The following is a 13588-nucleotide window of genomic DNA, read 5'->3' as shown; positions in this document are numbered from 1 at the left end:
GTGCACATGTACCAGGGTGATGTCTGGTTCTTTCTCTCTCTCCTCCTATCTTTCTCATTAATAAATAAATAAAATCTTTAAAAAAAAAAAAGAACAGGCACTGCAGTCTCCACTGGACTAATGGGAAGATGGGGCGGGGGGAGGGAGTTGTGAAGGAAAACTGAGGCACCAGTAAGTTAACTGCTGAGTTCGAAGTCACGGTTAAGTTTGGGTAATGTTTCCTACTGGCACTTCTACCTTGCCGTCCTGTCTCTGCCTCAGTCTAACTCTCCTCCACTCCAGCCCCCACCCAGCTCCTTGGGTTTCCAGTTCTGCCTCCAGCTGCACTGGGCCTTGGTTATTTATAGAGTGTCAGATGCCCAGAGTCCTCTTTGTGAGCAGCTGCAGGTCAGTTCCCTCCCAAGTGCCAGGGCTGATGGAGAGCTGAAACAAAAGCCTGGAGGAGGTCAGAGAAACCAAGCTTGGGGGGAAATGAGTGGGGGAGGAGCAGCGTAAGTTGGGGAACTTGGACAATGGTCAACACAAACAGCAATGTCATTTCTGATCCCAGATGTTCAGATGACGGTTAATGCTACTTCCCCACACACACACCAGACACCCAAATGCTCATCTTCAACTTAAAACAATCCTTAGTAGGTGAATTGGAAAACTAGAGCAGAGAGAGGTAAAAGTACTATGTCCAAAGTTAGACGGCCATTCTTTCATCTCGAGATGGGTTGTGAGAATGACAGGAAGTGGAGAAGTCTGGTTGGGGTCAGGGTGGGAATGGGTGAGAAATGTCAGCATGAGCAAGACCTGCCCAGGCAGCAGCATTTGTGGCCCTGTTTCTGCCCTGTGGCCTGATCTCCAGAGTGACAACTTAATAAGGGTAAATAAGGGACCACCAGAACCTGAGCTGGGTCCCTAGTGCACAGCAGGACTGCCAGAGGTCAAGACCACATAATTTCTAATGGCCCCTTAGGAGTGTAACTCAAGACATGGTCCTGGGTGGCTTCATCTTCCCTCTCCTGCCCCAAAGCACCTCACAGCCACAATGTAGCGCTAGCCTCTGGTCCATGTTCTGCCTGAGGAGTAATTGAGGGGAATGGAGAATTCTTGTGCCACCCACCCCCTTGATGACTCATTGCTTCACCACTGTGCATTCCAAGAGCTGGAACCTAGCCAGGTGACAAGGCTACCTCCTCTGGGGGAAGTGGTAGGTGGTTTTGAGGTGCCCTGTGCCTCAGATTAGCTGTGCAGGCTTGCCCTAGCCCTGGGTTCCTAAGAGGAAAACATTTCTGTGTTGATGCTGGGGCTATTAAGGTTCCCTTTTCCCCTCATCACTGTGACCAGGGGGGACCCTCCCCATGCACTCACTCTCCCACCATCCCCCCTGACTCACGTCAGTGGCCTTCTTCTCGGCCAGCTCCAGTTTCTCCTGGGCATCCTTCACGGACTCGGAATACTTTTCCACCTCATCCTCAGTCCCCTTCAGCTTCTTCTGAAGGGCCTGCTGCTCCTCCTCCAGCTGGGGGAGAGAGAGAGAGAGAGAGAGAGAGAGAGAGAGAGAGGAGGAGGAGGTTTGGTCAACCAGGCCAGGCCGCCTAGGCAGGAGGTAAGGGGTGTAAGAGCTGGGGTAGTGAGAGCTTGGAGGGGCTGTCAGGGAGAAAGAGGGCTAGCCGAGGGAAGGCATCATAGCCAAGGGTGATGGAAAGACCTGGTGGGAGAAGAGAGAAAGTTCCTGCCCCGAAGACCAGGGTCCCAGTGCTCTGTACTGGCCAGGAATGGAGGCTGGGAGAGTGGGGGGGGGGGGGGTCCCTTGAGGAGAGAAAGTAGGGGAGTGTGCTTCTGGCTAGAATCCTGGGGAAGGGGATGAATCTCATCCCCTCATAGAACTAGGGAGAGTCTAGACAACAGGCCCCAGGCTCAGGGCCAGCGGGCAGCACCTACAACCCGCTGTGAGGGAAGAGGGCTGCCCTGCGCCCAGAGCGCCCACCTGCTTGCAGCGGTCCTCAGCCTGTTTCTTGTCGGCCTCGGCCTGCTCTGCCCGGTCGATGGCATTCTCCTTGTCCAGCTTCAACATCTGCATCTTCTTCTTGATGGCGTCCATGGCTGCGGCTGGGGGGGGGCCGGTAGGAGAGCGGGTCTAGCTGCGTGGACCAGGTCGCACGGGTGGGTGGCGGGCTAGGAGGGCCGAGCGCGACTGGGATGTCCCAGCGGGGCGGGAGCCTAAAAGGCGGGGAGGGACCGGGCGGAGCCGGGGCCCGGGACCCTCCCCTACAACGGCCCAAACCTTGTAGGGGCAGAAGCACAGCCGGGTCGGGGGGCGCGGTCGCCCCCCCCACCGGCCAGTGCCCAGCCCTCGGGACCTCCCCCAGGAGCCCCGCCCCTCTGCTTCCACCCCGCCTGCCGTCGGAGGGGCGGATAGAGGCAGGGCAGCCCGCGGGGGGCAAACTCCAGTCCTGCAGCGGGGTGGGGGACCCTGGGGCTGGGGGCTCCATAGTGTCCGTGAGTGACAGCCGGGCCCAGCGGCAGCTGCGGCCCCGGGGCTATTTCGGGTCGTGAGCTCACGGCAGCTGGGAATGGGATGCACCCCCCACTGGGCTGCAGCAGTCCCTGCCCTTAATTTAGAAGTCTCTGGCAAACCCCCCACCAGTCCACTGGATTAAATGTCTCTCGGGAGGCGGGGCTCCTACCCTGACTCCTAGAACCCCAAGTCTAGGAGTCTAGGAGCGGGAGCGGACGATCTCACTAGCGACTGGGAGGGGAAACTGAGGCAGGAGCGGGGCCCAGAGCTCCGGTGGCAAAGAGAAACGTGGCTCTGGGCCTGCTGCTCCCCCCCTCCCCCAAGGAGGGCTTGACCTCCCTCCCCCTCGTTTCCTTAGCTCAGCCTTTGCACCCTCCTCCCCCCACAAGGAGCCAGGGCCCCTCCTCCTCCTCCTCCACGGAGCCCGCCGGGCACCCAGCCTGCCCCACCCCCCACGGGGCTGCATATTCTCCACGCGGCCCGACCCCTGCCTGCCCCGGCCCAGCAAGGGCCCGTGCGCCCCGCAGCCCTCCCGGGTCGCTTCTCCCCGGCGGTCCCACGTCCTGCCTCCTCCCCATTCTCCCTGCGGGCTCCCTCTCCTCCCAGCGGCCAAACTTGACGCCGAAAATCTCTTTTCTGCCCTTTTTTGGGATGTTTCCCTGCAGGGAGGCGGGGCCGGGGCTGGTGGTGGGGGGCACAGAACCGCGTGTGGAGCTGCGGGCTGAGGGAGGGAGAGAGGTTGCCTCCGGCTCTGGGTCGAGTCTCCAGTCCAGGCGGTTTGTCCACGTTTCTTCTCCAGGGGCGGGGTGGGGCGGGGGGAAAGGTAGCGGAGGGCTGCCTAGAGGAGGAGTGGCTGGGAGGGGGGAGCCTGGTGGGGGCAGAGGCCTGGTTCCCTGGGGACAGCCGGCTGGCAACCTGGCTTTTGCCGGAGGGGGTGGGGCCGTGGGAACCCTGGGCCCCGGGCTGCTGGCCTGTGTGCGACCAGTTGCTAAGCCAGGGGCAAGCCTGGGCTCTCGGTGTCCACTCCAACCCGGCTCCCTCTTTACCCCTCCCAAGCTCAGGAAGGACACTCTAGACTCCTGGGGTTTCAGATGCTCCCGGTCTCTCATTTCCTACACCCACTTAATTCTGTGGACGCCATGTCCCATAATTAGGTCTCTCCTTGAGGTCTCTGGGGTTGCCATTGACGCCTCCTTATATTACCTGTTGCTTGGGCCTGTTGGCTTATTCCTCCTGGCTTCCCAACTCATTCATTCATTAGTTCAACCACAAGGCCTCTGAAGTCCCTTTACAAATGCGAAGTGGGGGCGGTGAATAACTGCTTTATCAGGTGTGCGACCCAACTTCCAGCTTGGCCCGCCCCCAACACATTGAAGGAAGATTGGGTGCTGGGATATCTCTTTTGCTCGCACCTGCTCTTTACCTCTGAAAAAGGGGGAAAAAGTGATGCAAATAGGATCTTAAAGTCCTCCACCCTTCCTCCCGCCCTCCTTCGAGAATAAAATTCCACATTTCTTAATATGGTTTCGAAGTTCCTTTGCTTGGGTCACTGCCTACTCTCTAGCCCCATCTCTTTCCATCCCCAGTCTCACCCCCAACAGACCTGTATGTCATTCTGGATTTATATTGAATCTATGGCAGAAATTGGAAATAAAATAGCAGTTTTTAATTTTGATATTTATTTATTTATTTCCAGGGCACTGCTCAGCTCTGGCTTATGGTGGTTTGAGGGATTGAATCTGGAACTTTGGAACATCAGGCATGAGAGTCTGTTTGCATAACCACTATGCTATCTGCCCCCCCTCAGTTTTTTATTTTTTATTTTTTTAATATTCATTTATTTTATTCATTTTCCTTTTGTTGCCCTTGTTTTATTGTTGTAGTCATTATTGTTGTTGTTATTGGTGTCTTGTTGGATAGGACAGAGAGAAATGGAGAGAGGAGGCAAAGACAGAGAAGGGGAGAGAAAGATAAACACCTGCAGACCTGCTTCACCACCTGTGAAGCGACTCCCCTGCAGGTGGGGGGGGGGGTTCTAACCAGGATCCTTACTCCGGTCCTTGCACTTTGCGTCAAGTGTGCTTAACCTGCTGTGCTACCGCCCAACTCCCACAGTTTTTATTTGTAATGAGAGAGCACAACTTCACTCTGTCTTATATGGTGATGTCAGGGATCTAACACAAGACGTCGTAGACACAAAACATGCTCTCTACTGCTGAGCTACCTCCTGGCTCAGTGGTGCTTTTTCCCCCCAGGCTTTTATGGTATGCATTCTGCTCCTTCTCCAGAAATGCGCTTCTCCTTAGGCTGATTCCTGGTGGTCTTGACTCAGATCAAGGGCAAAGGTCTGTTCTAGGAATCCTTGCCTGGCTGCTTCCCTTCCAGTCCCCTCCTCCCAGACACCTAAAAGGAGCTACTCTCCACGCAGGCTCCTTTGTAGTCGCTTCACATTGTTCTGTGGCTCTTCCACAACAATGACTATTGTTTTCAAAGGTTTTATTTATTTGTTTATGAAGAACATAGGTGGAGAGAAAGGAAAAGAACTAGACATCACTCTGGTACATGTGCTGCCAGGGATTGAACTCAGGACCTCATACTAGAGAGTTCAATTCTTTATTCGCTGTGCCACCTCCCACACCACATGATTTTTTTTTTTATTCTGAATCCCCAATACCTAACTTTGCATCGAGCATAGAACTGACACTTGATAATCATTTACCAGGTGAGGGTGTATGCTGTCGGCCTAGGTTTGAGTCCCAGCACCATGTAGAGTTCATATCTTTATCTCTTGCTCCCTGTCGCTCTCTGGTGAAAAAGTCTTTCCTTTTTTTTTTGCCTCCGGGTTTATGGCTGAGACTTGGTGCCTGCACTACAAATCCACTGCTCCTGGTGCCCCCATTTTGTTGCCCTTGTTGTTACTGTTGTTGTTGGATAGGACAGAGAGAAATGGAGAGAGGAGGGGAAGACAGAGAGGGGGAGAGAAAGATAGACACCTGCAGACCTGCTTCACTGCTTGTGAAGCGACTCCCCTGCAGGTGGGGAGCCGGGGCCTCAAACAGGAATCCTTGTGCTGGTCCTTGTGCTTCATGCCATGTGCACTTAACCAGCTGTGCTACCACCCGGCCCTTCTTTCCTCTCGTCTCTCCTCTCCTCTCCTCTCCTCTCCTCTCCTCTCCTCTCCTCTCCTCTCCTCTCCTCTCCTCTCCTCTCCTCTCCTCTCGTCTCTCCTCTCCTCTCCTCTCCTCTCGTCTCTCCTCTCGTCTCTCCTCTCCTCTCCTCTTGTCTCTCCTCTCCTCTCCTCTCCTCTCGTCTCTCCTCTCCTCTCCTCTCCTCTCCTCTCGTCTCTCCTCTCGTCTCTCCTCTCCTCTCCTCTCGTCTCTCCTCTCCTCTCCTCTCCTCTCCTCTCCTCTCGTCTCTCCTCTCCTCTCCTCTCCTCTCCTCTCGTCTCTCCTCTCCTCTCCTCTCGTCTCTCCTCTCCTCTCCTCTCCTTTCCTTTCCTTTCCTTCCCTTTCCCTTCCCTTCCTTTTTCTTCCTTTCTTCCTTCCTTGCCAGAGTCTCACATATATGGTTTCACCATCCCTGGGCTGCTCCAGGGAGCTATCTCTCCAACTGTGGCTAAAACCATTTTTTAAAATATTATCTTTATTAATTTATTGGATAGAGACAGCCAGAAATGAAAAGGGGAAAGGGGAGATAGAAAGGGAGAAAGACAGGGAGAAACCTGCAGCATTGTTTCGCCACTTGCAAAGCTTTCCCCTTACAGGTGGGGACTGAGGGCTTGAACCTGGGTCCTTGTGCACTGTAACACATGCACTCAACCAGGTGCACTACCCCTGTCCCCCAATTTTTTAATAAAATAAAAAATAGAGCTATTACTCATTAACCATGGTAATATATTGTTTTAATAAAGAGTAAATATATTCACCTACCTCCTCAATTTAATGGCATTGCAAATTTCTGTGAATTTCATTGTATTTTATTAGCAGCTTAAAGAGTACTACAAGGTTCTTAAAACCTATCAATGCTTGGGGCCCCGGAGGTAGCTAACTGGGTTTAGTGCACATAGTGAAGCACAGGGACCCGCACAAGAATCCCGGTTCGGACCCCCAGCTCCCCACCTGCAAGGGGTTCACTCCACAGGCGGTGAAGCAGGTCTGCAGGTGTCTATCTTTCTCTCCCCCTCTCTGTCTTCCCCTCCTCTCTCCATTTCTCTCTGCCCTATCCAATAAAATGAAAAATGGCCGCTAGGACCGGTGGATTCGTGGTACAGGCACCAAGCCCCAGCAAAAAAAGCTATTAAGGGGGCCAGGTAATAGTGCAGTGGGTTAATCGCACATGGAGTAAAGCACAAGGACCGTCTCAAGGACCTCGGTTCGAGCCCCGGCTCCCCACCTGCAGGGGGTTGCCTCACAAGCGGTCTGCAGGTCTGTGTCTTGTTCTCCCCTTCTCCATCTTCCTCTCGACTCTCAATTTCCCATTTCCTATCCAACAACAACGGCAGCAATGACAATAACAATAATAACAAGGGCAACAAAAATGGGGATAAACGGCACCAGGCACAGTGGACTAGTAGTGCAGACACCGAGCCCCCACAGTAACCCTGGAGGTAAAATAAAAGCTATTAGTGCTTGTGCTATTATCTATTGCTGTATGCTAGTTGTGCTGAAGTGTACATATGAAGAAAATCCAGCCTCATACAGATAAACAACTGGGAAGGAATGAATATACTCAGGGCCTTTTCAGATAATTGTGGATATCTGTACCAACACTAAAAAATGTATATATTCGGGGGGTCGGGCAGTAACACAGCGGGTTAAGTGCACATGGCGCAAAGTGCAAGGACTGGCAGAAGGATCCTGGTTCGAGCTCCTGGCTCCACACCTGCAGAGAAGTTGATTCACAGGTGGCGAAGCAGGTCTGCAGGTATCTATCTTTCTCTCCCCCTCTGTGTCTTCCCCTCCTCTTTCCAAAGCTACAACAACAAGGGCAACAAAAGGGGGGAAAATGGCCTCCAGGAGCAGTGGATTCATGGTGCAGGCACTGAGCCCCAGCAATAACCCTGGAGGCAAAAAAATGGAAAAATATATATATATTCATCTCTGGGTTTCACTGCTCCAGGATGACTTTTTCAATTAGATAGAGACAAAGAGACAGAGAGTGAAAAAGGTCACAGCACCTTCAATGCAATGGAGACTGGTCTCGAACCTGGGTCCTGCACATAGGGCAGGGGAGGGGAGAGGAGGGGAGGGGAGAGGAGGGGAGGGGAGAGGAGGGGAGGGAAGGGGAGAGGAGGGGAGGGGAGAGGGACCCCAGAACTTTGCCCCACCATCTGTTTCACACTTCTTTACGATGTCTGTGACTACATCAAACCCACCACCAGAGTACACTTGTCCCAGTACTAAAGTGTCTTGATCCACCCTTAGAACTCTCTCCCCCTCCTGCTTTGGCAGCCTCAGCTCTACAGTCAGAGCGTCAGAGCTTGTTTGCTTTTTCTCTTTTTTCTTTTCTTTTAAGCTATATATATTTTTTCCTTTTTGTTGTCCTTGTTTTTATTGTTGTTGTAGTTATTGTTGCTATTGATGTCGTCATTGTTGGATAGGACAGAGAGAAATGGACAGGGGAGGGGAAGACAGAGAGGGGGAGAGAAAGACAGACACCTGCAGACCTGCTTCACCACTTGTGAAGTGACTCCCCTGCAGGTGGGGAGCCGGGGGCTCGAACTTGGATCTTTAAGCCGGTCCTTGCGCTTTGTGCCATGAGCGCTTACCCCGCTGTGCTACCGCTCGACTCCCCCATTTTTTCTTTTCTTTTTTTCTTTTTCCCCACCAGGGTTATCGCTGATCAAACTGTACTAGTGAGCTCTGTATTCTTCACCTCCGTTCACTAGCCATTTAAGAAATAAATGTTAGGGAGTCAGGCTGTAGCGCAGCGGGTTAAGCGCATGTGGTGCAAAGCACAAGGACCGGCATAAGGATCCCGGTTCGAGCCCTGGGCTCCTCACCTGCAGGGGAGTCGCTTCACAGGCGGTGAAGCAGATCTGCAGGTGTCTGTCTTTCTCTCCCCCTCTCTGTCTTCCCCGCCTCTCTCCATTTGTCTCTGTCCTATCCAACAACAACGACATCAATAATAGCTACAACAATAAAACAACAAGGGCAACAAAAGGGAATAAATAATTAAAAGTATGTAATTGAAAAGATATATTCATAACTGTGCTCACTGCAGCACTGTTTACAGTAACTTGAGATAGGGAAACAACTTTTTCCCCACCAGGGCTCGGTATCTGCACTATGAATCCACCACTCTCGGTGGCTATTTTTCCTTTTTTTTTTTTTTTTTTTTTTAATTTGACAGGACAGAGAGAAATTGAGAGGAGAAAGGAGCTAGAGAGGAGGAAGAGGAAGATGCCGACCTGCTTGACCGAATGCTCATGAAGCATTTCCTCTGCATTTGGGGAGCGGGCGCTAGAACCTGGGTCTTTAAGCAGGGCGAGTCCCTGAGCATGGTGACAGGTACACTTAACTGGTGCACCACCACCTGGCCCCCTTAAGAACTCACTTTATAGTTTGCTTGTTTAGTTATTTATTTTTATGAGAATAATCCTCAGCTCTGGTTTATGGTGGTACAGGGGGACTGAATGTGGGACCTCAGAGCCTCGGGCATGGGGGTTTGTTTGTATTACCTTTACGCTATCTCCCCCACCCAAGGGCTTGTTCTCATTTGCGTTTCTTTCCTTGTCCTCTCTCTCTCTCTTTTTCTTTTGTATTTTCCACATCTTACATGTAAGTGAAACCATTTAGTATTGGTCCTTTTTGAATTAGTTCACTCATCAAGATCCCCTCCAGTTCTATCCACGCTGCAGCAAAGGGCACGGCTTAATTGTTCTGACAGCTGAGGAGTATTCCGTTGTGCACATTTACCACGACTCCTTAGTCTGCTCTGTCACTGGGCACTTGACTTGTTTCCTTATCTCAGTTACTATAAACAGTGCTGCAGTCAACATAGTTATGAATATATCTTTTCAATTACATACTTTTAAAGGACATTCCTAAATGAAAGAAGCTTTTTTCTTCTTCTCATTTATTTTAGTGTTATTTACCTGACCACTGCTAGGCTCTGGCTTATGGTGGTGCTGGAGGCCCTGGTGCTTTAGGCATGAAACATTTACTTCTTCTTCTTCTTCTTCTTTTTGCCTCCAGGGTTATTGCTGGGCCTTGGTGCCTGCACTGTGTATCCACTGCTCCTGGAGGCCATTTTTCCCCATTTTCTTGCCCTTGTTGTGCTTGTTGTAGTTGTTATTGTTGTCATAGTTGCTGTTGTTGGATAAGACAGAGAGAAATCGAGAGAAGAGGGGAAAACAGAGAGGAGGAAAGATAGACACCTGCAGACCTGCTTCACCACTTGCAAAGCAACCCCTTGCAGATGGGGAGCGGGGGTCTTGAACCAGGATCCTTACGTTGGTCCTTGAGCTTTGCGCCATGTGCACTTAACCCACTGTGCTACCGCCCAGTTCCCGAACATTTACTTCTTAAATTACTGGTGCATAGAGGTGAAGAATACAAAGCTCACTAGTACAGTTTGATCATGAGTACAGCTTGGGACAGCAACTTGATTTGAGCTTCAGTAGTTTTTCCATACTGATGCTTTTGTAGTGTAGGTACAAATGTTAACATTATGCAGAAGAGTGATGCCTTTGTATTATAATAAAAATAATCTTCGAGGCGGGTGGGCAGTGATGCACATAGTACTAAGTGCAAGGACCCAAATCAAGGAGGATTTGAGTTTGAGCTCCCCACCTGCAGGCGGGATGCTGTACAGGCAGCGGAGCTGTGCAGGTGTTTCCCTTTCTACTTCCCCCTCCTTTCTGTCTGTCCTATCCAATTAAACATGGTCACCAGGAGCACTGGGTTAGTAATGCTGACATGAAGCCCCAATAATAACCCTGGAGAAAAAAGAAACAACTTCATTTGTGGACCTCTGAAAGGGAGCTCCTCTAGGCCTGAGGGCCACATTTTAGTAGCGATTGGTCTATAGGGCATTTGAGCCTCTCCTCAGGTGGCTCCATGAGGCATCGCTAGTGAGACTTTAATGAGTGGCCACCGTTCCTGAAGATGTGTTGGGGAAGAGGTAGCATTGAGCAGTTGTCCTAGGCTCACATAGGGCAGTTCAAGCAGCCTGGACTACCACTTGTTGGGGAGACCGTGGAAATTTCTTCTTCAATGTCCTCAATTCACTATTCTGGTACTAATCCGGGGTCAGAGGGCCATGGCGGTGTGTGTGTGTGTACTTGAGTTAACTAGTCCTCTGCGTCAGAGAGGTGATAATATGTCTCTATTTTCCAGTGCTTAACATAGGCCTGGCTTAGCAAATATTGAACCAATTAATCATAGGTAACAGGAGTGATGGTAGCAACGTGGCTACTTGCCTAACAGGCTACTCTGGGGAAGACAGTAATCCCATCTGCTTTACTCTGACTAGAAGCAGAGGGTATCAGGGCTTCTAGTAGGTGAGAAGTGGCCAGTGTAGCAGCAGATGGGCAATGTTTTGTGTTCTCCTTGGGAGGGAGAAGCAAGAAAATAACATCGGACAGCAGCCAGGTTGGCTCAAGAATTATGCATGAAAGTGGCAGCAGACACCCGGGGATGGCTAGATAGTCCAGGCAGTGTGGGTGGATGGGGTGAATGTGGGAGGGAGTGAAAGCACACCAGACACCCACATCCTTCCTGCCCTCCCTCCATTCACTGTACCTCCACATGAGCTGGGGGTGCTCCGGACAGCACCTGCCTCAGGGTTTTTCTGCTCTTGGGGCTGGGTTTGTTTATATGCTCTGAATAGCTCTACCAAGAACTGTGTCCTTGGTAGCCACAGAGGGCAGGAACAGAGGAATGGCCGTGGGGCGCAGGCACTGGAGGATGAGAGCTGCTGGAGAAAACTTCCCAGCTAGGCTAGCTTTATTTATTTATTCTTTCTTATTTTTAAAATATTTATTGATTCCCTTTTGTTGCCCCTGTTGTTTTATTGTTGTAGTGGTTATTATTGTTGTTATTGATGTCACTGTTGTTGGATAGGACAGAGAGAAATGGAGAGAGGAGGGGAAGACAGAGAGGGGGAGAGAAAGATAAGACACCTGCAGACCTGTTTCACTGTTTGTGAAGCGACTCCCCTGCGGTGGGGAGCTGGGGACTTGAACCAGGACCCTTACACAGGTCCTTAACCCTCTGCGCTACCACCTGACTCCCTTAGCCTGGCTTTAGAAGGCTTCTGGGTGCAGAAAGGGTCTTGGGGCAAGTTTATGCACCATACCCAGTTGACTTTTTTTTTTTGTTTCCAGGGTTTTATTGCTGGGGCTCAGTGCCCTCACTACAAATCCACTGCTCCTGGAAGCCTTTTTTTTTTTTTTATTTTCATTTTGTTGTTGTTGGATAGGATGGAGAGAAACTGAGAGAGCAGGGGAAGACAGAAAGGGGAGAGAAAGATAGACATCTGCAGACCTGCTTCACCGCTTGTGAAGTGACCCCCCTACAGGTGGGAGCCAGGAGCTCGAACTGGGATCCTTGTGCCAGTCCTTGTGCTTCCCCAGTCCAATTTTTTTTTTTTTAAATTATGAAGGAGGAAAAAGAGAGAGACAGAACCTGAGGATCACTCTGTTACATGCAATGCCAGGGACTGAACTTAAGGCCTCAGGTTCTTGAGAGTCCAACACTTTATCCACTGTGCCAACTCCTGGGCTGCTTCCTCCTCCATTTCTGAGCCAGATCAAGGTGGGTGACAGGATTCAGTTCCATGCTTTGCCCAACTGCTCTGATCTCCCTTCTCCTCAGAGAGCCAGGCAGAGGCTGGAGGTGGACTAACCTTTCTTTATTGGCGCACAACCTGTTATTGTGGGCTTACAACCCCACAGTGCCCCCAGGCGTGGCTGAGGGTGGGGTGGATAGTATCAAAAGGAGAATCAGTAGAGCTGAGGCCGTGGGGACTTGGCTGGAAGCTGCTGGCAGGGTAGAGTGGGCCGGGGCCCTGGCAGGTTCAGATTGAGGTACAGCAGCGTTAATAATACTCTTGGAGCGTTAATACTCTGGGGCAGACACTCAGGGGCCGTAGGGCATGAAGGCACTTGGGAGTCAGGGAAGGGGCAGGGGAGGTGCACGGGACTGCGCCAGCCCCGGGGTTTAGCAGGCACTTTGGGGAGTGCTGGGGTTGGGCAGGCTGGGTCCCACAGCCCAAAGGCTTTGGTAGTGGCAGGCACAGTCGCTGGGCTGAGCCTGCATTAAATAGAAGCGGCTGCCCTAGTGCTCATCTCGAAGCTCTGAAGGCAGGAACTTGTACTGCTGCTGCCGGATCTGGGCCAGCTTCTTCCGTGCCTCTTCCAGCTCTCGTTCCTTCCGGAGCATTTCTTCCTGGGCAGCGATGATCTGGGGGAGGAGACCGGGGATTCAGCTCAGTAATTCAGGGGGACATGTGGCAGCCGGGATCAGCACAGGCAGTGCGACTGCCTTGCCAACTGTCTCCCGCAGAGGGTCCGGGCCAAAGCTCACCTGGGCAATGCCTCCGACCATCTTTTCCTTCACCACTACGGTCTCATTCTCCTGGTCTTCAAAGGCTGCAGCCTTCTGTGCTGCCTTCACCAGGTTATCTGAGGCTCGTTTCACGGCATTGCCGGCAGCCTGGGCAGAGAGAAGGCAATAGAGTTGAGGCAAGGAGTGGGGGGGCCCACTGAGAATCCCTGGCCCCCTCAGGGAAAAGCATGTCTTGGGGGTGATAACATATATATATATATATATGTATATATATGTATATATATATATATGTGTGTGTGTGTGTGTGTGTGTGTATTCCTTTCTACTTTATTTTTATTGGACAGGACAGAGAGAAATTGAGAGTGGAAGGGAGATAGAGAGGGAGAGTGGTCTGGGATGAGAGCTGGCACAGTGGAAAAAGTGTTGGACTCTCAAACATGAGGTCCTGAGTTCAATCCCCAGCAGCAAATGTACCAGAGTGATGTCTAGTTCTTCCTTTCTCTCTCTCTCTTCTCCTATCTTTCTCATTAACACATAAAAGATTAACAAAAAAATAAATAAATAAAAGAGA

The 13588-nt window shown here is 51.3% G+C and overlaps 1 protein-coding gene across 12 annotated transcripts in view; it reads right to left on the bottom strand.

Annotated features, from left to right (window-relative positions):
• The window catches only part of TLN1 (talin 1), a 61763-nt gene that overhangs the window by 6249 nt on the left and 41926 nt on the right, over positions 1 to 13588 (bottom strand). For 4 of the 12 annotated variants that reach the window (XM_007522815.2, XM_060199203.1, XM_016188036.2 and 1 more), the window contains 2 exons: positions 13036 to 13164; positions 12347 to 12912 (listed from right to left, as the gene is read on the bottom strand). The exons of 4 other annotated variants lie outside the window; for them this stretch is intronic. In XM_007522815.2, coding sequence (XP_007522877.1) covers positions 12787 to 12912; positions 13036 to 13164 — 255 coding nt within the window. In that variant the 3' untranslated portion in view covers positions 12347 to 12786. Of the gene's footprint in view, positions 1 to 1381; positions 1508 to 1975; positions 2317 to 12346; positions 12913 to 13035; positions 13165 to 13588 lie in introns of those variants that run through there. 4 more of the 12 variants (XM_007522816.2, XM_007522818.3, XM_007522819.3 and 1 more) reach the window with 4 other exon arrangements.

Source organism: Erinaceus europaeus, chromosome 10 (assembly GCF_950295315.1).
Source record: "Erinaceus europaeus chromosome 10, mEriEur2.1, whole genome shotgun sequence".
NCBI classification, from domain to species: Eukaryota; Metazoa; Chordata; class Mammalia; order Eulipotyphla; family Erinaceidae; genus Erinaceus; species Erinaceus europaeus.
Note: the sequence above shows the minus strand (reverse complement) of the source record. Positions and strands in the feature narration are given on the sequence as shown.